We start from the raw sequence: 26,242 nt of genomic DNA on the forward strand, positions 1-26,242 counted from the left end.
GGGAACGAGCAAGGTGGTCACAACATAGGGGAGGACACGATTCTCGCAGGACGAGCTACATTTAGGAGGAGAGAGTTTAGTGAGGAGTAAAAAGGCAGATTTGATATTGAGAAGACTGATTGGCTCGTGATCAATAAACAACCCAATAAAATTCAGTACAGTTGACATCTTTTTTTAATAATTTTTTTCACATATACTCAATTATGTTGGGGCGAGGGTGGGGTCTCAATGTCCGGCTGTGAGAGAATAATAATACGAGCTGAAGATATACTGTGTCACAATACTGTTACAATAGAAACAGGTTTTGCTAGCTGAGTATTACCAGATATTGGATATGTAACATAATGTCTATCATTATATAGGAAAATCAGGAATAACTTGGCAAGTTCTACAGATACCCAATCCTTTCACAAACTTCTGATCAGAGTTAAGTCAGTCATTCTCAATCACCAATCATAATGGCCCTCCCTTTCAACTCTCATGTCATGGACCAGCGGGCCAATCTACTTAAACCTTTGCTGGACAGGTGACCTTCCACTGAACTTGTTAAAAATGTCTCCCCGTTTCGAACCAAATAATTCTTCCCAAGTGTTATTGCTGGGATGCTGGCAATAACACCAGGTGAGAGCGATTATAAAAAGCATTTAGAAAATCTCAAATAAATCATCCATTAAATACAAGACATAGGTAGCACTTTGTGCCATTAGGAGACCGGAGGCATCTAATTACATCAAGGTTGGCATTTAGTACAAAGCAGATCTGCATAATAGAGTTGTTTAAATTAGAGGCGTCAGCTGTGGCTCAGTGGGTAGCACTCTCACCTCTGAGTCAGAAGGTCGTGGGTTCAAATCCCACTTCAGAGACTTGGGCACATAATCCAGGCTGACACTTTCAGTGCAGTACCGAGGGAACGCTGCACTGTCGGAGGTGCCGGCTTTCAGATGAGGCCTCAAACCGAGGCTCTGTCTGCCCTCTCAGGTGAACATAAAGGATCCCATGGCACTACTTCGAAAAAGAGCAGGGGAGTTCTCCCTGGTGTCCTGACCAATATATTTATCCCTCAGCCACCATCACTTCAACAGATTATCTGGTCATTATGTCACGACTGTTTTTGGGACCTTGCTGTGCGCAAATTGGCTACCATTTTTCCTATGTTATAACAGTACTTCATTGGCTGTAAAGTGCTTTGGGACATCCTGAGGTTGTGAAAGGCGTGTGGTATGGAATAGTAGCAGATGGGTTTGTACCTATCATCCTCTGCATGCAGAGTTCCAGCCACAGCAGTGCTGTCATGGGTATGTGTAAAGTTGAGGCCACCTTTCCCCACAGGAAGAGAGAGAAAACTCCAAGAAAAGGCAATACTCATCATTCTTGCATCCCCCTAGTGGCCAGTAATAAGCTGCACCAATGGAGCCAGTGAGCACACCCACGCTCTCAACTCTAGATACACGTGGTGAGTCGAGATGCAAGAAAGGGGAAGGTCAAAAAGTGACTTGGGACTGTTTGACAGGGAAGAAAAGTAAGAGCTGCATTTATATAACATATACCATTGTCATGTCCTCAAGACACCTAAAAGCAGTTCTCGCCAAATGAATTATTTTTTGTAGTTACTGTCATGATGTAGGTAAATGGGCCAGCCAATTTTTACACAGCAAGGTCCCATAAATAGCATATGAGATGAACGGCTAGTCAATCTGTCGCTGGTGGTGTTGCTGAAGAAGGACCATTGACCAGGACACCAGGAGAGCTTGCTACTCCTACATTACAACAGTGACTACACTTCAAATTGACTGTAAAGCGCTTTGGGACATCTGGTGGTCGTGAAAGGCACTATATAAATGTAAGTCTTTCTTTCTTACTTTTCTTCGAATAGTGCCATGGCATCTATTCCATCAACTTGAGCAGGCAGGTGAGGCCTTGGTTTAATAAATGGCTTGCACAGCAAGGTGAAAGAGGCATAAATATTAGGTTATTCAAAATAGAATTAGAGGGCATATTGGGAGAGTTAATGTACTAGAGGGACTAGTTTCAATGGAGAGAATGGCATTTATTTCTCCTTGACTTTTCCCACATTTTTCAGAGTGCTTTATGCCAATATACTGGATGTCAAACATGAAAGCATTCCAGATCCAGATCCATGGTCACAAAAAGTCGTGGAGCCACAAATGTTTCTAACATTGTATTGGTGTCACCATTAGTGCCACTTTCCACAATGTATACCGGGTAGGATAACTTCACTGCGACTAACATGTCCCGTGGCTGGGCCACAGGTCTATCCACAGAATTGTAGCTCGATACAAAACTGATATCAAGTATTAGTGTTATGAGCCTGCTATTGAAACAAAATATACAGGGTTAGAAGAGTTGGCATTGGATTAGTTTTGGACTGCTCCAATAAAGAGCTGGCACAAACACGATGGGCTGAATGGCCTCCCTCGGTGCTGTAAGCTCCTATCATTCTGTGCTACAGCAGAGTTTGAAGACAGCCATTGAGCTGCATCATGCTGTTCCAGTGGGGTAAACTTCATAAACCCCATAATAACAGTGAAGAGGAGTGCTGGTAATGGCACTGTGTGGGGAGGGCTACTAGAGGCTTCAGAACGTGGAGTAGCCAGATTAAAATTAATCCATACACAGAAGCGCTGAGTAAGGGTTATGAGCCTGCTATTAGAACAAAATCAAAGGGGTTTTATTGTCATTTCATCCAAACGTGAACACTTTATTAAAATTGTAAGTGTCAGATGAATTTATGAAAATTAATTTAGACAAAGTGATTTTTCTTTTTCCTTTAAACACTGTAGCTTTGATTTCTGACATCATGAACCACAACAGAAGTAACACAATAATAAAGGGACAGGGTCTCTTTAAGGACTACCAATGAACTGCTCTCCTATACAGCCAATTACTTTCCCGTGTCTGTCAGTCAAAGGAAAAATGACTGAACCCATTAGATCAAACCTTTGCCACTGCTCATAATGCACCTCTTAGGCCTCATTAATCTGAGTCAGCGGCACACAGCCAGCGGTGCTCAACAAGGCAACGAGTGCCTCCCCCACACCCCACGTGAGTCCTCTCATCTCCGAAAACAGTGCTAATCAAGCTATCCTTATTACCCGACTCACTGTCATGTGAACAGCATTCACTCCTAACTGCTCTCATTACGGGCACATCTTCAGAGACGTCTGACTGGAAAGAAAGTCTGATCGCATTAATATTCATGACAATAATTAGTATTCTAGGTCACTGAATATTCATGCTATTATTTTGGTTTTATGGGTTGGACAAAGTCCTTACTGTCAGCGTAGAGGGGACGTGCATTCTCGGGCTTTTATAGATCTAAATTCTATAGCATGCACCTTCCTTGCTGAGTGGAAACCTTGCTATATGACACCAGCAGCTAGCTGACCGAAAGTTTACATCTTTGAAGTTTACAGCTGCTAGAAATTAATTTATCAAATGAAACAAAAAATTAACAAGAAAATTACAGCGCTCGTTAAGCTGCGCTGAGCTGGGGTATGTGTTCTGCACTTTTTATTTGCAGGAATGTTATATAAAGACTTGAAGGTTTACTGATCTCTCATAAATAAATATAAATAAGTTAATGATGTCCTGGAGGGTTTTGATAGAAATTTATAAGAGGTTTCAGATTAATGTCAGCAAGACGGTTAATAGTCAAAACACGTCTGCAAACGACTTTTCTATGCCTGGACCCAAGAGTTGCTAAAAACAATCAGACCAACTGTTGTAAATGGTTTGGGAATTAAATCAGTCCAGCTCAGGTATAGAAGAGCAAAGGATTCAGATATGTTGTACTGTCAATGCAAAATATTATAAACTGGAAGCTAATAGACTAGAAGTGCAGGCTTTAGATCCATAGAAATGTGCATTTGTCTTCGAATATGGCAGCCAGCTATACATGACATGTCAGGGAGGATTATTATAGAGAGCTACTTTATGGTATATCAATCCCAGTCTTCTCCCTTCCTCTCCTGAAGGTGTGGACTCACACTGAGTTATGTATCCGTTTCCATAGGCATTGGCTACCAGCCACTACCTAGCTCCAAGTGGCAATCTTTCATTTGTGAACCCAGCGAGTGTTGATATCCTACCTGACCCAAGCCTGCCCTCAACTGAGCTGCTTTGTCTATTTAAACAAAAAGGGCATCTTCTTGAAAAGCAAAATTGAACGGAAAGATATCAAAGTTAATCAAGTTAAACACCATTTTTTGGTAACCCTTCGATTTCTGCAAGCAGTCCTGCTGACTGATACACCCATTAGATTCAAGCATGAAGTCACTTATTTTCATCTCAGATTCCTGGCTTTTCTGGTATGTGTTAGTTTTGCAGATAAGATTCTCGCACATCTTTACTACAAATACCCCAATTTGACTTTTGGTGGCCTAATAAAATTGACCAGGCATGTTTAAATTATTACTCTATGAATTTATTTATTCTATAAATTCTATCCACAGGGTATACTGCAGCAACTCGCCAAGGCTTCTTCAGCAGCACCTCCCAAACCCGTGACCTCTTCCACCTAGAAGAACAAGTGCACTAGGTGCATGCGAACACCACCACCGCCAAGTTTCCCTCCAAGTCACACACCATCCCGGCTTGGGGATATATCGCCGTTCCTTCATCGTCGCTGGGTCAAAATCCTGGCACTCCCTCCCTAACAGCACCTTCACTACACGGACTGCAGCGGTTTAAGGCGGCGGCTCACCACCACCTTCTCAAGGGCAACTAGGGATGGGCAATAAATGTTGGCCTTGCCAGTGATGTCCAAATCCTGACAATTATTTTTTTTTAAATGCAGTCTACAGTCTTTTGTTAGAATTCATATGCTTAAAGCATTTAAAAAGCAGGATCCATTTCATCAGTAAATCACAATTAAAAAAAAATAAGGGCAGCCTAATGGTTGGAGCCCATAAAAGAAAATAAGTGTGGCAGTGTTTGGGGAACATACATGTTACTTATTAAAACACAATGTTCTGGCAGATTCTAGAATGAAATCACTAATGACTGTGTGGAGCTTGTTCGATACTTCACGTACATTTGTGACATGGAGGTACAGTCTACTCTTCATTCAAAGTCCTTTTTTTGTTGAGAAAAATTCGAATCATCCAATGGTTAATATTAAAGCAGCTGCGTTTATTTTGCATGATTTCTACTTGAATTAACAGATCATTCAAATGAAGCAGCTTTGAATTACTGTATCACTGTTTTTATGAGCATCACTTGCTCTAAGACAGTGAGCTTCCCCCATATACTGTGCACAACATACAACGTGGTAAAGAAAAGTCACTCGAAGCGAGGAGCCAGTTCCACCAATAAATCTACTGCAAGTGTGAGTTAAAACGTGATTGGCTGTCAAGCCATTAAGCTGGGGAAACTATGTTCACTTTTCTTTGCTGCTCTCCACCCAATATTGTGCTTTGTGCCTCCCTCATTCCCCAATAAAATATACAGACCCTTCTGTCTGTTGCCTATTTGGTTCAGATCACGGTGTGCTGGCTTACCAATGTTTACACTGTCAAATCCAGCTCTCTGATCCTAGATCATAAAAAAAAAGGGTGTCTGATTCTGTTGTTGGGGTAAGAGAGGCCGATTTAGCAGTGTAACCGTGGCGAGTCCTGCACGAACACTGGTCTGAAATAATAATAATAATGAGCTTCTTGTATAAATGCTGAAAAATAATTGCATATTAAGTAATGACAGATATAACACCAGTATTGACACCACTGTGTCAGCCAATGAGCTAGAAGCGGGGCGGGACTTGTGGTTTTAATTTACAAAACTACAGCAAACAAAGTCTCTTGAGTACAGCAGGGTGATTTCTAAAGCAAAATGCAGTGAGTGGAGGACAGTTACATAATACAAATTGTGTGTGTAAGATCCATCCCAGTCACTTCCAGCAGTGCAGTAGAATCTGAGCGGGAGGGAAACACATGGGGCAGAGCCAGTTTTTCTGCTGGACTGCTATTCTTTTTGGCCTGGCTGCTGAATTCTGACTGGGGGCTCGAGGGAGCTTCCAATATGACATTACCTTTAGAGATAGGACTGGTGGGATGCCAGGCTTCCCCAGAAAGCTCACCAGTTCTGCCCAGTGTACACGCCAGGCGCGTTTGATGGAGGGTGGGGGTTTTTTTGGTTGTTTCATTCCCCTCCCCTTCACCCCCGTCGTTTCATCTCTCGTATCTAAGCTCCAACAGCAACGCATGTGTCATGACAATACCATCCCACTCACAATTTTATGGCTAGCAATGAGCACATTTTACGTTAAAAGTTTGTGGGGGGAAACATTATACGAGACATTCAGCATAACTTTGACACTTGGGGATTAATTTCCCTTGCATCACATTGGTAATGCATTTGCATAAAATTCTTTTGTGCACTGCTTTAATATAGTTATTAACCCTTTTATTTTCAACGGGATAAAAAACGTATTAAAATAGTGCACATCGGAAGCTTATGTAAATGTACCAACTAGTGTACCTCCGGAGGAAATTAAAGCCTCAAGTCAGTGATTAAGTTCTCTAATCTGTGTTGACAGCTTTGCTAAAGCCCTGTTTAAAGAGAAAAAAATACTATACCAATTGGACTATTCAAGGGTGGGAGGGTTTGGACCCATTTTACTGTCTCAACTTCTGTGGGAAAAAAAATCTGATACAGGAAGTACTTTCCTCCCCATTTAATTTGCTAATTATCTCTGACTTAGTCCTTCTCCATCTCCTTAAGCTGTTCCCACGATTCACAGACAGCTGTTCATCTCACTAACTGACGCAGAAACATGGCAGACGCTATTCTGATAGCAGGACAGATCTTTCGGCTGCTTCATTAGTCGCATAACTGACAGAATTGCAGAAAAAAAAACTCGATGTTGGTTTCGCGTTGTACTGTATTAAGTTTGCCAGCTTGTATCAAATTATTGAGGACACCTGCAGATGCACTTAAGAGCTGGTCTCTACGTTGCACCGGAAGCAAGTATAAGAGCCTCTTTCCTAGTTACTCAGTGCGACCACAGTACGCTGCGTGCAATTCAGGATCGTTACAGACATGCTCGCAAGCTCAATTCTGCAGCCATTTCCGGCGGTTACTTTCTCCGATAGCCAGCTGCACAACTCACCCGCGTTCTGCGAAATGTGCAAACTACTCAGGTCTTTGGGCAGACCGTTCGTTTTGGGACTGGAGAGAGGGGCACAGGCTGAAGTGGCACGAGGAGGCCGCTTCCCAGGGACTTTGACGGTGGTCCGAAGAAGGTCGATCTCCTTTCCGTGGACATTCTGCATGTAATCCTGGACAGAGACATAAAAAAATGCGCATGAAAACGTCAGCATTTAAAATGGTCCATTTTTAGAATTAGTCTCCCAAATAAAAAGCACAGAATGGATATGTACAAAATGAATTTAAGTCCATTAAGCTAATAAACATTTTACTGAATGATTAAGACGATTAAATTCACCAAATGCGAACCCAACAGTAACATACAATCATGGGCTCAACATCTTTTTGTCCAAATTTCACCCAGAAAGATTTTTTTTAAATATCCGATAATTTAAATGTAAATAGGGATAAAAGCAGTTTAAAAAAAAGCTCCAGCTTTTTAAACACCTTTTATTTCTATTTTGACTAATTTTATCCTCATAAAGCTGCCCAGATACTGGCAGAGATATTTGCCAACATCAAGCCCCCGTTATTGTACGCACAACAGAATCTCAAATTCAAGCCAGCTCTTCCCGGTTTTCATGTGCAAATGCTGTCTCTATAATCAATTGTGTCATTTGTGTCCCAAGTACTGATCAGAACAGAAAGATCTTAACAAGACACAAGGGCAATTCAAACCAAAGTACTCAAACAACTCTTAACAAGTCACTGGAGACTACTTGATGCAAGTCTCCACAAGTGCAGTCCTTGCAAACCTCTGCCCCGTAACAGCTTGAAAATAGTAATTGCAAACCTATTTGCATTTATTGCTGTTCATCATCCCCAAAAACGTAACTGGGAGGGCCTCTGGGCCATTGTTCTTCTCAGAGAGTATCAGTAAACTAGGTGACCGGGTGCACAAATCCACCCTCTTTGCTCCTATGCTGCCGCTTGTTTTTACATTGGGCTCCTAATTATGTTGCATCTATTGCCATCCACTTAATTAGCTGCATTAATGTGATTTCTTTTCACATAGTCAAGCAATTAAGAGCTATGATTGAGTTTCATTCAATTAGCCTCAACAAACATGCTAATTGATGCCCCAGATGCAAATGAGGTGCGATGAGGGAAACCTGCTAGCGATCCGCGATTCTGTCACAAAACCACGGCTCTTTGAGCACTGACAGGGAGACAGTTGCAGCACCAGCACAGATACCTCCAGCACAACCTCCTGCTACTTCTACCACATAAAGAACTGCTCCCTTGTTAATCGACGCTGCCATTTATGGGAAGTTATCGAGAAGAATGGACATAGTGCATTATTAGACCTAAAGAACTGAGAATTCCCAAACACTTAAAAAGCGGTTAACGACTCTGTGTAATGTTGAATAAATCTGCCTTTTTAAAGGAGAGATGCTGCAGTCTTTTCCGGGGGAGAGCAGGTCTCAGACAAGGGCAGTTTGTGGAAGAGCCACAAACATTCTGCTCCGAAAACTCCACACAATGCTGTCAGGGAAAGTTTGTCAACTTTTGCAATATGATTTCATTCAAACTATGAGTACAAATTATTTGAAGCGTCAGAAGCAACTATGAGCAGTGGTGTGCCCTGGTTTTATATAAACATGGCGAGGTTTCTCATTCAGAGACTTGACAATGCTAATGCTGCCCACTCTAACCAATGAAGTAAGGCAGCTGACCATTCCCATGGCACTGTTCAGCAACTGCTGACAAACACCAACATACTAACAGTGATCATGATATACTGTGAGGACATACTAATGGCAATGATAACATACTATGAAGACAAAGAACACTGCATAAAAGGGCTGGTACTTGAGTTGTGTCCTCTGAATAAAATGGAAACCTGAACCTTGCTGTATTTACAAAACAGATGGAAAAGTCTTACAAAGGCACTCCGAGTTTTGTAGAAAAAATACATTCCTCTAAGTTTTTTGTTTTATTATGTATGTGTACACACACACACACACACACACACACACACACACACACGTGTAGAACCAGATTGTGACATTTATTAATATGTTAACAAGAACATTTTCCAAATGGGAATCAAACAATTTAGAAAAATTGCAGTTTTTTTTTTTAAACTTCTCACAAAGATTATCACCAAGCGTGAAGGACAGATAGATCAGCTATTTACAAATTCATGTAGCGCTTCATAAAGTACCAACACTCTTCTCCATAGAGCTGTAGCGAGTGAAGATCCCGATCTATTCCACTGTGGCATGTACCTCTCAGCTCTTGAAGCAGGAAGTGGCAATCCAAAATTGAATCTACAGCGACACATCACCATCAACACAAAAGGCTAAGTTTGGCTGACTATCTCATCACCCTGAGATATCATTGCTACCAGCCCACAGTACAGAGGTTTGAACAGAAAAACAAACATCCAAGAGGTGTCTCAACAATATAATATATATGGAACAGAATATCTAGAACTTGGGGGGAATGTAGAAGTCCTGTTTTCTACCCCTCCTTTGTCCCTGGGGATGTGGAACTGTTGTGTTTGTCAGAACTGAAGGATTCACCAAACTTTGGCATTGTGACTGCAGTTGGCAAAACAGATCAAATGGGTCTAAAACTGCAGGATCCAGTCTAGTTCAATGCAACATTAGGAGGAGTATGCCAGGTAAAATGTAAACAAAATAATAGCAGAAATGCAAGTGATTCTGCAGGAAAGAAAGAATTTGTATTTATATATCACCTTTCACAACCTCAGGATGTCCCAAGGTGTTTCACAGCCAATAAAGTACCTTTGATGTGCAAATACAGTTGAATTTTATGGAAATGTGGCATTCGTAATAAGGTGGATGAATTGGCTGCGCAAATAGAGGTAAACGAATATGATTTGGTTGGGATTACGGAAACGTGGCTCAAGGCTGGGAACGCAACATCCAGGGGTATTCAATATTCAGGAAAGATAGGCAAGTAGGAAAGGGAGGTGGGGTAGCATTACTGGTTAAAGAAGGGATTAACACAATTGTAATGAAGGATATTAGCGTTGATGATGTGGAATCTGTATGGGTAGAATTGAGAAATACTAAGGGGAAGAAAACGTTAGTGGGAGTGGTATATAGACCTCCAAACAGTAAGGCGGAGGTTGAGGATGACATTAAAAAGGGAAATAAAAGAAGCGTGCAATAAGGGCACAGCAGTCATCATGGGTGACTTTAATCTACATATAGATTGGGCTAACCAAATTAGTAACAATACTGTGGAGGAGGAATTCCTGGAGTGTTTACGGGATGGTTTCCTAGACCAATATGTCGAGGAACCAACCAGAGATCAGGCCATCTTAGACTGGGTATTATATAACGAGAAAGGATTAATTAGCAATCTTGTTGTACGAGGCCCCTTGGGTCAGAGCGATCATAATATGATCGAATTCTTCATTAAGATGGAGAATGAAGTAGTTGACTCAGAGACTAGGGTCTTCAATTTAAATAAAGGAAACAACGATGGTCTGAGGAGCGAGTTGGGTAGGATTGATTGGGGAATGTCACTCAAAGGGTTGACGGTGGATAGGCAATGGCAAACATTCAAAGACCGAATGGATGAACTACAGAAATTGTTCATCCCAGTTTGGCATAAAAATAAAACAAAAAAGGTGACTCAACCGTGGCTAACAAGGGAAATTAGGGATAGCATAAGATCCAAGGAGAGGACATATAAATTGGCCAGAAAAAGCAATAATCCTGAGGATTGGGAGCAGTTTAGGATTCAACAAAGGAGGACAAAGGGATTAATTAAGAAAGGGAAAATAGATTATGAGAGTAAACTTGCAGGGAACATAAAAACTGACTGTAAAAGCTTTTATAGATATGTGAAGAGAAAAAGATTGGTGAAGTCAAGCGTAGGTCCCTTGCAGTCAGAATCAGGGGAATTTATAATGGGGAACAAAGAAATGGCAGACCAACTAAATACATATTTTGGTTCTGTCTTCACAAAGAAGGACACAAATAACCTCCCAGAGATGATGGGGAACATAGGGTCTGATGAAAGGGTGGAACTGAAAGAAATCAGTATTTGTAGAGAAATGGTGTTGGGAAAATTGATGGGACTGAAGGCCGATAAATCCCCAGGGCCTAATAATCTACATCCTAGGGTACTTAAGGAAGTGGCCCTAGAAATAGTAGATGCGTTGCTGGTCATCTTCCAGAACTCGATAGACTCTGGAACAGTACCCATGGATTGGAGGGTAGCTAATGTTACCCCACTATTCAAAAAAGGTGGTAGAGAAAAAGTGGGGAATTATAGACCGGTAAGCCTGACATCGGTCGTGGGGAAAATGCTAGAGTCCATTATAAAAGATGTAATAGCAGAGCACTTGGAAAGCAGTGACAGGATCGGACAAAGTCAACATGGATTTACAAAAGGTAAATCATGCTTGACTAATCTACTGGAATTTTTTGAGGATGTAAAATAGATAAGGGAGAACCAGTGGTTGTGGTGTATTTGGACTTTCAGAAGGCTTTCGATAAGGTCCCACATAAGAGATTAGCATGCAAAATTAAGGCACATGGGATTGGGGGAAAGGTATTGACTTGGATAGAGAACTGGTTGGTGGACAGAAAGCAAAGAGTTAGAATAAACGGGTCGTTTTCCGAGTGGCAGGCAGTGACTAGTGGGGTACCGCAAGGATCGGTCCGAGGACCCCAGCTGTTCACAATATATATTAATGATGATCTGGACGAGGGAACTGGATGTAATATCTCCAAATTTGCAGACGACACAAAGCTGGGTGGGAGGGTATGCTGTGAGGAGGATGTCGTGAAACTCCAGTACGATTTGGACAGGTTGGGTGATTGGGCAGAAACATGGCAAATGCACTATAATGTGGATAAATGTGAGGTTATCCACTTTGGTGGCAAAAACAGGAAGGCAGATTATTATTTGAATGGCAATAGATTGGGAGAAGGGGAAGTGCAAAGAGACCTGGGTGTTTTTGTGCACCAGTCGCTGAAGGTAAGCATGCAGGTGCAGCAGGCGGTTAAGAAGGCAAATGGTATGTTGGCCTTCGTAGCAAGAGGGTTCGAGTACAGGAACAAGGATGTCTTGCTGCAGTTGTACAGGGCCTTGGTGAGACCGCACCTTGAGTACTGTGTGCAGTTTTGGTCGCCTTATCTGAGGAAGGACGTTCTTGCCATGGAAGGAGTGCAGCGAAGATTCACCAGGTTGATACCTGGGATGGCAGGAATGACGTATGAGGAGAGATTGTGTCAATTGGGCTTATACTCACTGGAGTTTAGAAGATTGAGAGGGGATCTCATCGAAACCTATAAAATTCTGTCAGGCCTGGACAGATTAGACGCAGGAAGGATGTTTCTGAACATAAGAACAACATAAGAACATAAGAAGTAGGAGCAGGAGTCGACCATACGGCCCCTCGGGCCTGCTCCGCCATTCAATAGGATCATGGCTGATCTGAATCTAGATTCACGTCCACTTCCCTGCCCTCTCCCCGTAACCCCAATTCCCTTATCTGCTAGGAAAATGTCTATCTCCATTTTAAATTTATTTAATGTTGCAGCTTCCACAGCTCTCTGGGGTAGCAAATTCCATAGATTTACTACCCTCTGAGTGAAGAAGTTTCTCCTCATCTCAGTTTTGAAAGGGCAGCCCCTTATTCTAAGATTATGCCCCCTAGTTCTAATCTCACCCATCAGTGGAAACATCCTCACCGCATCCACCCGATCAAGCCCCCTCACAATCTTATATGTTTCGATAAGATCGCCTCTCATTCTTCTGAACTCCAATGAGTAGAGTCCCAACCTACTCAACCTTTCCTCATACGCCAACCCCCTCATCTCTGGAATCAACCGAGTGAACCTTCTCTGAACCGCCTCGAGAGCAAGTATATCTTTTCTTAAATATGGAAACCAAAACTGCACGCAGTATTCCAGGTGTGGCCTCACCAATACCCTGTATAACTGCAGCAAGACTTCCCTGTTTTTATACTCCATCCCCCTTGCAATAAAAGCCAAGGTTCCATTGGCCTTCCTGATCACCTGTTGCACCTGCATACTAACCTTTTGTGTTTCATGCACCAGGACCCCCAGATCCCTTTGTACTGTAGCACTTTCTCTCCATTTAGATAATAACTTGCTCTTTGATTTTTTCTGCCAAAGTGCATAACCTCACACTTTCCAACATTATATTGCATCTGCCAAATCTCTGCCCACTCACTTAGCCTGTCTATGTCCTTTTGCAGGTTTTTTATGTCCTCCTCACTCACTGCTTTCCCTCCCATCTTTGTATCGTCGGCAAACTTGGATATGTTGCACTCGGTCCCTTCCTCCAAATCGTTAATATAGATTGTAAAGAGTTGGGGTCCCAGCACTGACCCCTGCGGAACACCACTAGTTACTGATTGCCAGCCCGAGAATGAACCATTTATCCCAACTCTTTGTTTTCTGTTAGATAGCCAATCTTCCACCCATGCCAGTATATTACCCCCAATCCCGTGATTTCTTATCTTGATCAGTAATCTTTTGTGTGGAACCTTGTCAAATGCCTTTTGGAAGTCCAAATACACTACATCCACTGGTTCCCCTTTATCCACCCTGTATGTTACATCCTCAAAGAATTCGAGCAAATTTGTCAAACATGACTTCCCCTTCATAAAACCATGCTGACTCTGTCCTATTAAATTATGTTTATCCAAATGCTCTGTTACTGTTTCCTTAATAATGGACTCCCAACATTTTGCCAACCACAGATGTTAGGCTAACTGGTCTATAGTTTCCAGCTTTTTGTCTACTTCCCTTCTTAAATAAGGGTGTTACATTAGCAGTTTTCCAATCTGCCGGGACCTTTCCTGAGTCCAGGGAGTTCTGGAAAATAATCACCAATGCATCCACAATCCCTACCGCCACTTCTCTCAAGACCCTAGGATGTAGGCCATCAGGTCCGGGGGATTTATCCGCCTTAAGTCCCATTATTTTACTGAGTACCATCTCCTTAGTGATTTTAATCGTGTTTAGCTCCACCCCCCCCCCCATTGCCCCCCGTTTGTCCAGTGTTGGGATATTTTTAGTGTCCTCTAATGTAAAGACTGATACAAAATATTTGTTCCGGGGAGTCCAGAACCAGGGGTCATAGTCTAAGGATAAGGGGTAAGCCATTTAGGACAGAAATGAGGAGGAATTTCTTCACCCAGAGAGTGGTGAACCTGTGGAATTCTCTGCCACAGAGGGCGGTGGAGGCCAGTTCATTAATATATTCAAGAAGGAGTTGGATATATTTCTTAAGGCTAAAGGGATCAAGGGATATGGGGAGAAGGCAGGGACAGGGTACTGAGTTTGGATGATCAGCCATGATCTTATTGAATGGCGGGGCAGGCTCGATGGGCCAAATGGCCTACTCCTGCTCCTATCTTCTATGTTTCTATGTTAACCAATATGTACATAGCAAGGCCCCACAAGCAGCAAGGAGATAAATGACCAGATAATCTGTTTTTTTAGTGATATTGATTTGAGATAAATATTGGCCTGGACACTTGGAGAATTCCCCTGCACAAACACTGTCTTTTGTTCCTTTCCCCTCCCTCCAATGCTTTAACAAAAAAAAAATTATTTCTATCAAGTACCCTGTGATCAAAGAGGTACCCTGGTTCCAGGTGTCCCGGCCAATATTTATCCCTGAACCAACATCACTAAAACAGATTACAGGAAACTTTGGTTTATCCGGAGGTTGTATGGCCGGAAACTTTGCTCTAACGGCAGAAATCAGCAGCCGTTTTAGTTCGTTTTTTTTTCTTCTCCTAGCATTCTGTTAACAGGCAGGCTCTGGAAAGCGTCTTTGGAGCTTCGCAACAGCTTCAGAGACGCTTCAAGGTACGGGCCGAGTGTTTACGAGCTGTTGCTGAGCAACAGTGTTTGTTGTCAAATACGGAGATTTTCATCTCCGTATGCTTCAACGTTGACTTTGCATGTCCGGCACGTTTGATAGATCGGCAACACGTCGGTCCCGTCGGTCAGAACTTTTCCTGTATCTGGTTATTATCTAATTGCATTAAATCAGAGGATGAATTACCGGAGGTCACTTACACTTGGGATTATTTAGTGACAGTGGTAAAGAAAAAACTTGTATTTATACAGTTCTTTTCACAACCTCAGGACATTCCAAAGCTCTTTACAGCCAATGAAGTACTTTTGAAGTGTAGTCACTGTTATAATGTAGGAAACGCGGCAGCCAGTTTGTGCACAGCAAGGTCCAACAAACAGCAATGTGACAATGATCAGAGGATCTGTTTCAGTGACGTCAGTTGAGGGATAAATATTGGCCCAGGACACCGGGAAAGCTGCCCTGTTCATCTTCAAAATAGTGCCATGGGATCTTCTACGTCCAGCTGAGGGGTTTTAATGTCTCCTCCGAAAAACGGCACCTCCAACAGTGCAGCACTCCCTCACTGGAGTGTCAGCTAGATTTTGTGCTCAAGTCTCTGGAGTGAAACTTGAACACACAACCTTCTGACTCAGAAGCAAGAGCGCTACCAATTAAGACACGGCTGACACCTTCTTAATTCTTAAATTCTTAATTAACCAACATTTCCATATCAGGAAACGCACAAGGGGCCAGAAAAAACTATCTTTTATTTTAAAGAGAAGCCTTTTGGTGCCCTGTTTACATTTTTAGAAATTCGTAACAGTTCATTCCAAAACCTGCCTATCTGGTCCAAAACCAAACAGATGGGAGTCCTATTCCTAAATGTGTTTTCAAACAATGTATTTTCTCCTTCTAATCTTGTTTTGAGATTTCCCTAATGTTACGGAAAATCTTCATCGATAATATTTTTATCTCCTTCACCAGCTTCCTTAATTGTCTGGTAACTGAAATTATACTTAATAATCTAATTGTGTGGACCTTCGGGTGTCATTAACAATTAAACAACTCAAATTAGGGAAAGCACTAATTGGGAAGCCAGGACAGTTGATTTTGTCACTCTAATATAAGCAGCACACACTAAAGCTTGCTTAATGTTTCTGCAAATCAGTTCGTTTGGCTGTGCATAACATTATATCCTCACAAAGTTATAAGATTTAATTTTTTGAAGTTAAATACTTGAAAAGGAAAAAATTGCAGGGCTATTGGGAAACATCAGGGGAGAATTAACATATGGCTAAAGGGCTGGTGTGGGAAAGAGGGGTTGCTTTTCATGGGACACTGGCACCATTTCTGGGACATGAAGGAGCTGTACCGATGGGATGGGCTTCACCTGAACCAGGATGGGACCCACCTGAACCAGGATGGGACCCGTCTCCTAGCAGAAAGGGTAAATAGGGAGGTGGCAAAGGCTTTAAACTAGTGAAATGGGGGGAGGGATCTACAAGAAACGTAACCAGCCTAAGTAATAACAAAACAGGAAAAGAGAGCATAGGAAATAATAAAGTAAGGGAGGACATTGATTGCAGGGGAATAAATAGAGTTATAGAACAGGAGTCTAAAAAGATGGTTAAACATAAAGTGAGAGGAAATCCTATTAAAAATGAGGTAAGCTGTCTGTACAGCAATGCACACAGTGTCCGTAATAAAACAGGGGAGCTGGAGGCAGTCATGCATTGTGAGGAACAAGACATAGTAGGGATTACTGAGACATGGCTACAGAAAAATCAGGACTAGGAATTAAACATTGCAGGGTAGAACATATTTAGAAAAGATAGAGAGGGAAAAGGGAAGGTGGAGTAGCTGTACTTATCAGGGATAACTAGAGGCCATTAATATAAGATAGTCACCAAGAAATCCAATAGGGAATTCAGAAGAAACTTCTTTACCCAAAGAGTGGTGAGAAAGTGGAACTCGCTACCACAGGGAGTGGTTGAAGCGAAAAGTACAGATGCATTTAAGGGGAGGCTGGACAAGCATATAAGGGAGAAGGGAATAGAGGGTTATGCTGATAGATTTAAATGAGGAAAGGCGGGAGGAGGCTGGTGTGGAGCATAAACGTCAGCATGGACTGGTTGGGCGAATGGCCTCCTTCTGTGCTGCAAGATTCTATGACTTCAAAAAAAACTATACATAAAAATCTCGGTAGCATCCAATTACTGCCTTCTTTATTCTACCTCTACATTAAATTTAACTAAAAACATTGAAAAATCCATGGGAAGTTGAGTCTGGAATTACGGGAAGATGGTTTTAAATGAACGTAACCGCCAAAGTGGTTTTAGTACTGCGTTTGTTGAGAAACTAGGATTTGCTTCACTTCCACAACAATGTAAAATGCAATTAATAGCGAGCTTCCTGGACTGGAGGCTCTTGGATTAAAATCTGTAGTGCAGCCTGCATCAGCAGCTGGACATCAACGTGCATGTGGCTGCAGGTATAGTTCTGCATCAGTGCATATGCGTCGATGAATATGAGTTTCCATCAGCGTGCATGTGGCTGTGACTGAAAATGGGAAATGGCGCACCTCCATCAGCTTGCCCGTGCTCATAGACAGAGGTGTACATGGCAGTGATTACAGGTGTGTACAGGTGTGGACATGGCGGTGATTACAGGTGTGGACATGGCAGTGATTACAGGTGTGTACAGGTGTGGACGTGGCAGTGATTACAGGTGTGGATGTGGCGGTGATTACAGGTGTACAGGTGTGGATGTGGTGGTGATTACAGGTGTGTAGAGGTGTGAACGTGGCAGTGATTACAGGTGTGTACAGGTGTGGATGTGGCAGTGAGTACAGGTGTGTACAGGTGTGGATGTGGCAGTGAGTACAGGTGTGTACAGGTGTGGATGTGGCAGTGATTACGGGTGTGAACAGGTGTGGATTTGGCAGTGATTACGGGTGTGTACAGGTGTGGATGTGGTGGTGATTACAGGTGTATAGGTGTGGATGTGGTGGTGATTACAGGTGTGTACAGGTGTGGATGTGGCGGTGATTACAGGTGTGTACAGGTGTGGATGTGGTGGTGATTACAGGTGTGTACAGGTGTGGATGTGGCGGTGATTACAGGTGTGTACAGGTGTGGATGTGGCGGTGATTACGGGTGTGTACAGGTGTGGATGTGGTGGTGATTACAGGTGTGGATGTGGCAGTGATTACAGGTTTGTAGAGGTGTGGATGTGGCGGTGATTACTGGTGTGGACAGGTGTGCAAGTGGCAGTGATTACAGGTGTGCACAGGTGTGGATGTGGCGGTGATTTCAGGTGTGGATGTGGCGGTGATTACAGGTGTGTACAGGTGGGGATATGGCGGTGATTACAGGTGTGTACAGGTGTGGATGTGGCAGTGATTACAGGTGTGGATGTGGCGGTGATTACAGATGTGTACAGGTGTGGCTGTGGCGGTGATTACAGGTGTGGATGTGGCAGTGATTACAGGTTTGCACAGGTGTGGATGTGGCAGTGATTACAGGTGTGTACAGGCGTGGATGTGGCGGTGATTACAGGTGTGTACAGGTGTGGATGTGGCGGTGATTACAGGTGTGTACAGGTGTGGATGTGGCGGTGATTACAGGTGTGGATGTGGCGGTGATTACAGGTGTGGATGTGGCAGTGATTACAGATGTGTACAGGTGTGGATGTGGCAGTGATTACAGGTGTGGATATGGCAGTGATTACAGGTGTGTACAGGTGTGGATGTGGAGTGATTACAGGTGTGGATGTGGCGGTGATTACAGGTGTGGATGTGGCAGTGATTACAGGTGTGTACAGGTGTGGATGTGGCGATGATTACAGGTGTGTACAGGTGTGGATGTGGCAGTGATTACAGGTATGTACAGGTGTGGATGTGGCAGTGATTACAGGTGTGTACATGGTGGTGATTACAGGTGTGTACGTGGCGGTGATTACAGGTGTGGATGTGGCTGTGATTACAGGTGTGTACATGGCAGTGATTACAGGTGTGTATGTGGTGGTGTGTACAGGTGTGTATGTGGTGGTGATTACAGGGGTGTACGTGGCGGTGATTACAGGTGTGTACAAGTGAGGATGTGGCGGTGATTACAGGTGTGTACAAGTGAGGATGTGGCAGTGATTACAGGTGTGTACAGGTGTGGATGTGGCAGTGATTACAGGCGTGGACAGGTATGGATGTGGCCGTCATTACAGGTGTGTACAGGTGTGGATGTGGCAGTGATTACAGGCGTGGACAGGTATGGATGTGGCCGTCATTACAGGTGTGTACAGGTGTGGATGTGGCAGTGATTACAGGCGTGGACAGGTATGGATGTGGCCGTCATTACAGGTGTGTACAGGTGTGGATGTGGCAGTGATTACAGGTGTGTACAGGTGTGGATGTGGCGGTGAGTACAGGTGTGGATGTGTCGGTGATTACAGGTGTTTTTATGGCGGTGATTACAGGTGTGTACAGGTGTGGATGTGTCAGTGATTACAAGTGTGGATGTGGCGGTGATTTCAGGTGTGTACAGGTGGGGATGTGGCGGTGATTACAGGTGTGTACAGGTGTGGATGTGGCAGTGATTACAGGTGTGGATGTGGCGGTGATTACAGGTGTGTACAGGTGTGGATGTGGCGGTGATTTCAGGTGTGTACAGGTGGGGATGTGGCGGTGATTACAGGTGTGTACAGGTGTGGATGTGGCAGTGATTACAGGTGTGGATGTGGCAGTGATTACGGGTGTGAACAGGTGTGGATGTGGCAGTGATTACGGGTGTGTACAGGTGTGGATGTGGCGGTGATTACAGGTGTGTACAGGTGTGGATGTGGCGGTGATTACGGGTGTGTCCAGGTGTGGATGTGGCGGTGATTACAGGTGTGGATGTGGCAGTGATTACAGGTGTGGATGTGGCGGTGATTACAGGTGTGTCCAGGTGTGGATGTGGCGGTGATTACAGGTGTGGATGTGGCGGTGATTACAGGTGTGGATGTGGCGGTGATTACAGGTGTGGATGTGGCGGTGATTACAGGTGTGGATGTGGCAGTGATTACAGGTGTGGATGTGGCGGTGATTACAGGTGTGTACAGGTGTGGATGTGGCGGTGATTACAGGTGTGTACAGGTGTGGATGTGGCGGTGATTACAGGTGTGTACAGGGCAGTGACTACAGATGTATAGGTGTGGATGTGGCAGTGATTACAGGTGTGTACAGGTGTGGATGTGGCGGTGATTACGGGTGTGGATGTGGCGGTGATTACAGGTGTGGATGTGGCGGTGATTACAGGTGTGGATGTGGCGGTGATTACAGGTGTGTACAGGTGTGGATGTGGCAGTGATTACAGGAGTGTACAGGTGTGGATGTGGCAGTGATTACAGGTGTGGATGTGGCAGTGATTACAGGTGTGGATGTGGCGGTGATTACAGGTGTGGATGTGGCAGTGATTACAGGAGTGTACAGGTGTGGATGTGGCAGTGATTACAGGTGTGGATGTGGCAGTGATTACAGGTGTGTACAGGTGTGGATGTGGCGGTGATTACAGGTGTGGATGTGGCAGTGATTACAGGAGTGTACAGGTGTGGATGTGGCGGTGATTACAGGTGTGGATGTGGCAGTGATTACAGGTGTGTACAGGTGTGGATGTGGCGGTGATTACAGGTGTGTACAGGTGTGGATGTGGCGGTGATTACAGGTGTGGATGTGGCAGTGATTACAGGTGTGTACAGGTGTGGATGTGGCGGTGATTACAGGTGTGGATGTGGCAGTGATTACGGGTGTGTACAGGTGTGGATGTGGCGGTGATTACAGGTGTGTACAGGTGTGGATGTGGCGGTGATTACAGGCATGTACAGGTGTGGATGTGGCGGTGATTACAGGTGTGGATGTGGCAGTGATTACAGGTGTGGATGTGGTGGTGATTACAGCTGTGTACAGGTGTGGATGTGGCAGTGATTACAGGTGTGTACAGGTGTGGATGTGGCAGTGAGTACAGGTGTGTACAGGTGTGGATGTGGCAGTGATTACAGGTGTGGATATGGCAGTGATTACAGGTGTGTACAGGTGTGGATGTGGCGGTGATTACAGGTGTGTACAGGTGTGGATGTGGCAGTGATTACAGGTGTGTACGTGGCGGTGATTACAGGTGTGGATGTGGCTGTGATTACAGGTGTGTACAGGTGTGTACATGGCAGTGATTACATGTGTGTATGTGGTGGTGTGTACAGGTGTGTATGTGGTGGTGATTACCGGTGTGTACGTGGCGGTGATTACAGGTGTGTACGTGGCGGTGATTACAGGTGTGTACGTGGCGGTGATTACAGGTGTGTACGTGGCGGTGATTACAGGTGTGTACGTGGCGGTGATTACAGGTGTGTACAAGTGTGGATGTGGCAGTGATTACAGGTGTGTACAGGTGTGGATGTGGTGGTGAATAAAGGTGAGGATGTGGCAGTGATTACAGGTGCGTACAGGTGTGGATGTGGCAGTGATTACAGGCGTGTACAGGTATGGATGTGGCCGTCATTACAGGTGTGTACAGGTGTGGATGTGGCGGTGATTACAGGTGTGGATGTGGCGGTGATTACAGGTGTGTACAGGTGTGGATGTGGCGGTGATTACAGGTGTGTACAGGTGTGGATGTGGCAGTGATTACAGGTGTGGATGTGGCGGTGATTACAGGCGTGGATGTGGCGGTGATTACAGGCGTGTACAGGTGTGGATGTGGCGGTGATTACAGGTGTGGATGTGGCGGTGATTACAGCTGTGTACAGGTGTGGATGTGGCAGTGATTACAGGTGTGTACAGGTGTGGATGTGGCAGTGATTACAGGTGTGTACAGGTGTGGATGTGGCAGTGATTACAGGTGTGGATATGGCAGTGATTACAGGTGTGGATGTGGCAGTGATTACAGGTGTGGATGTGGCGGTGATTACAGGTGTGGATGTGGCAGTGATTACAGGTGTGTACAGGTGTGGATGTGGCGGTGATTACAGGTGTGTACAGGTGTGGATGTGGCGGTGATTACAGGTGTGTACAGGTGTGTACGTGGCGGTGATTACAGGTGTGGATGTGGTGGTGATTACAGGTGTGTGCGTGGCAGTGATTACAGGTGTGTACAAGTGAGGATGTGGCAGTGATTACAGGTGTGTACAGGTGTGGATGTGGCAGTGATTACAGGCGTGTACAGGTATGGATGTGGCCATCATTACAGGTGTGTACAGGTGTGGATGTGGCAGTGATTACAGGTGTGTACAGGTGTGGATGTGGTGGTGAATACAGGTGTGGATGTGTCGGTGATTACAGGTGTTTTTATGGCGGTGATTACAGGTGTGTACAGGTGTGGATGTGTCAGTGATTACAGGTGTGGATGTGGCCGTGATTACTGGTGTGTACAGGTGTGCAAGTGGCAGTGATTACAGGTGGGGATGTGGCGGTGATTACAGGTGTGTACAGGTGTGGATGTGGCGGTGATTACAGGTGTGTACAGGTGTGGATGTGGCAGTGATTACAGGAGTGGATGTGGCGGTGATTACAGGTGTGTACTGGTGTGTATGTGGCGGTGATTACGGGTGTGTTCAGGTGTGGCTGTGGCGGTGATTACAGGTGTGTACAGGTGTGTATGTGGCGGTGATTACGGGTGTGTTCAGGTGTGGCTGTGGCGGTGATTACAGGTGTGTACAGGTGTGGATGTGGCGGTGATTACAGGTGTGTACAGGTGTGGATGTGGCAGTGATTACAGGTGTGTACGTGGCGGTGATTACAGGTGTGTACGTGGCGGTGATTACAGGTGTGGATGTGGCTGTGATTACAGGTGTGTACGTGGCAGTGATTACATGTGTGTATGTGGTGGTGTGTACCGGTGTGTACGTGGCGGTGATTACAGGTGTGTACGTGGCGGTGATTACAGGTGTGTACAGGTGTGGGTGTGGCGGTGATTACAGGTGTGTACAAGTGTGGATGTGGCAGTGATTACAGGTGTGTACAGGTGTGGATGTGGTGGTAAATAAAGGTGAGGATGTGGCAGTGATTAAAGGCGTGCACAGGTATGGATGTGGCCGTCATTACAGGTGTGGATGTGGCGGTGATTACAGGTGTGGATGTGGCGGTGATTACAGGTGTGTACAGGTGTGGATGTGGCGGTGATTGCAGGTGTGTACAGGTGTGGATGTGGCAGTGATTACAGGTGTGGATGTGGCGGTGATTACAGGCGTGTACAGGTGTGGATGTGGCGGTGATTACAGGTGTGTACAGGTGTGGATGTGGCAGTGATTACAGGTGTGGATGTGGCGGTGATTACAGCTGTGTACAGGTGTGGATGTGGCAGTGATTACAGGTGTGTACAGGTGTGGATGTGGCAGTGATTACAGGTGTGTACTGGTGTGGATGTGGCAGTGATTACAGGTGTGGATATGGCAGTGATTACAGGTGTGGATGTGGCAGTGATTACAGGTGTGGATGTGGCAGTGATTACAGGTGTGTACAGGTGTGGATGTGGCGGTGATTACAGGTGTGTACAGGTGTGGATGTGGCGGTGATTACAGGTGTGTACAGGTGTGTACGTGGCGGTGATTACAGGTGTGGATGTGGCTGTGATTACAGGTGTGTATGTGGTGGTGTGTACAGGTGTGTATGTGGTGGTGATTACAGGTGTGTGCGTGGCGGTGATTACAAGTGTGTACAAGTGAGGATGTGGCAGTGATTACAGGTGTGTACAGGTGTGGATGTGGCAGTGATTACAGGCGTGTACAGGTATGGATGTGGCCATCATTACAGGTGTGTACAGGTGTGGATGTGGCAGTGATTACAGGTGTGTACAGGTGTGGATGTGGTGGTGAATACAGGTGTGGATGTGTCGGTGATTACAGGTGTTTTTATGGCGGTGATTCCAGGTGTGTACAGGTGTGTATGTGTCAGTGATTACAGGTGTGGATGTGGCCGTGATTACTGGTGTGTACAGGTGTGCAAGTGGCAGTGATTACAGGTGGGGATGTGGCGGTGATTACAGGTGTGTACAGGTGTGGATGTGGCGGTGATTACAGGAGTGTACAGGTGTGGATGTGGCAGTGATTACAGGTGTGTACAGGTGTGTATGTGGTGGTGATTACAGGTGTGTACAGGTGTGGATGTGGCAATGATCACAGGTGTGTACAGGTGTGTATGTGGCAGTGATTACAGGTGTGTACAGGTGTGGATGTGGTGGTGATTACAGGTGTGGCTGTGGCGGTGATTACAGGTGTGTACAGGCGTGTGTGTGGCAGTGATTACAGGTGTGGATGTGGCGGTGATTACAGGTGTGTACAGGTGTGTATGTGGTGGTGATTACAGGTGTGCACGTGGCGGTGATTACAGGTGTGCACGTGGCGGTGATTACAGGTGTGTACAGGTGTGGATGTGGCAGTGGTTACAGGTGTGTGTGTGGCGGTGAATACAGGTGTGGATCTGGCAGTGATTACAGGTGTGTACAGGTGTGGATGTGGCCGTGATTACAGGTGTGTACAGGTGTGGATGTGGCAGTGATTACAGGGGTGTACAGGTGTGGATGTGGCCGTGATTACAGGTGTGGATGTGGCGGTGTGTACAGGTGTGGATGTGGCAGTAATTACAGGTGTGTACAGGGCAGTTATTACGGGTGTGTACAGGTGTGGATGTGGCGGTGATTACAGGCGTGTGCAGGTGTGGATGTGGCGGTGATTACGGGTGTGTACAGGTGTGGATGTGGCGGTGATTACAGGTGTGTACAGGTGTGGATGTGGCAGTGATTACAGGTGTGTACAGGCGTGGATGTGGCGGTGATTACAGGTGTGTATGTGGCGGTGATTACAGGTGTGGATGTGGCAGTGATTACGGGTGTGTACAGGTGTGGATGTGGCGGTGATTACGGGTGTGTACAGGTGTGGATGTGGCGGTGATTACAGGTGTGTACAGTTGTGGATGTGGCAGTGATTACAGGTGTGTACAGGTGTGTACAGGTGTGGATGTGGCGGTGATTACAGGTGTGGATGTGGCGGTGATTACAGGTGTGTACAGGGCGGTGATTACAGGTGTGTACAGGTGTGGATGTGGCAGTGATTACTGGCGTGTACAGGTGTGGATATGGCGGTGATTACAAGTGTGTACAGGTGTGGATGTGGCGGTGATTACAAGTGTGTACAGGTGTGGATGTGGCAGTGATTACAGGTGAGTACAGGTGTGGATGAGGCGGTGATTACAGGTGTGGATGTGGCGGTGATTACAGGTGTGTACAGGTATGTGTGTTGCAGTGATTACAGGTGTCTACAGGTATGGATGTGGCAGTGACTACTGGTGTGTACAGGTGTGGATGTGGCGGTGATTACAAGTGTGTACAGGTGTGGATGTGGCGGTGATTACAAGTGTGTACAGGTGTGGATGTGGCGGTGATTACAGGTGTGTACAGCTGTGGATGTGGCAGTGATTACAGGTGCGTACAGGTGTGGATGTGGCGGTGATTACAGGTGTGTATGTGGCGGTGATTACAGGTGTGTACAGGTGTGTGTGTGGCAGTGATGACAGGTGTGTACAGGTGTGGATGTGGCGGTGATTACAGGCGTGTACAGGTGCGTATGTGGCAGTGATTACGGGTGTGTTCAGGTGTGGATGTGGCGGTGATTACAGGTGTGTACAGGTGTGGATGTGGCGGTGATTACAGGTGTGGATGTGGCGGTGATTACAGGTGTGTACAGGTGTGTGTGTGGCAGTGATTACAGGTGTGTATGTGGCGGTGATTACAGGTGTGTACAGGTGTGGATGTGGCGGTGATTACAAGTGTGTACAGGTGTGGATGTGGCGGTGATTACAGGTGTGTACAGGTGTGTATGTGGCAGTGATTACAGGTGTGTACAGGTATGGATGTGGCGGTGATTACAGGTGTGGATGTGGCGGTGATTACAGGTGTGTACAGGTGTGGATGTGGCGGTGATTACAGGTGCGTACAGGTGTGGGTGTGGCGGTGATTACAGGTGTGTACAGGTGTGGATGTGGCGGTGATTACAGGTGTGTACAGGTGTGTGTGTGGCGGTGATTACAGGTGTGGATGTGGCAGTGATTACAGGAGTGTACAGGTGTGGATGTGGCAGTGATTACAGGTGTGTACAGGTGTGGATGAAGCAGTGATTACAGGTGTGTACAGGTGTGGATGTGGCGGTGATTACAAGTGTGGATGTGGCAGTGATTACGGGTGTGTACAGGTGTGGATGTGGCGGTGATTATGGGTGTGTACAGGTGTGGATG

At 45.3% G+C, this 26,242-nt stretch overlaps 1 protein-coding gene across 1 annotated transcript in view; it reads right to left on the bottom strand.

Moving 5' to 3' along the window:
- The window catches only part of agap1 (ArfGAP with GTPase domain, ankyrin repeat and PH domain 1), a 585,448-nt gene that overhangs the window by 338,703 nt on the left and 220,503 nt on the right, over window positions 1–26,242 (bottom strand). Inside the window, exon 9 of the mRNA XM_085984196.1 lies at window positions 7,127–7,295. Within this exon, the coding sequence (XP_085840322.1) occupies window positions 7,127–7,295 (169 nt within the window). The remainder of the gene's footprint in view (window positions 1–7,126; window positions 7,296–26,242) is intronic.

The sequence above is a fragment of the Somniosus microcephalus genome, chromosome 4 (assembly GCF_052327205.1).
Source record: "Somniosus microcephalus isolate GS21.2 chromosome 4, FLI_Smic_1.0, whole genome shotgun sequence".
Lineage (NCBI taxonomy): Eukaryota > Metazoa > Chordata > Chondrichthyes > Squaliformes > Somniosidae > Somniosus > Somniosus microcephalus.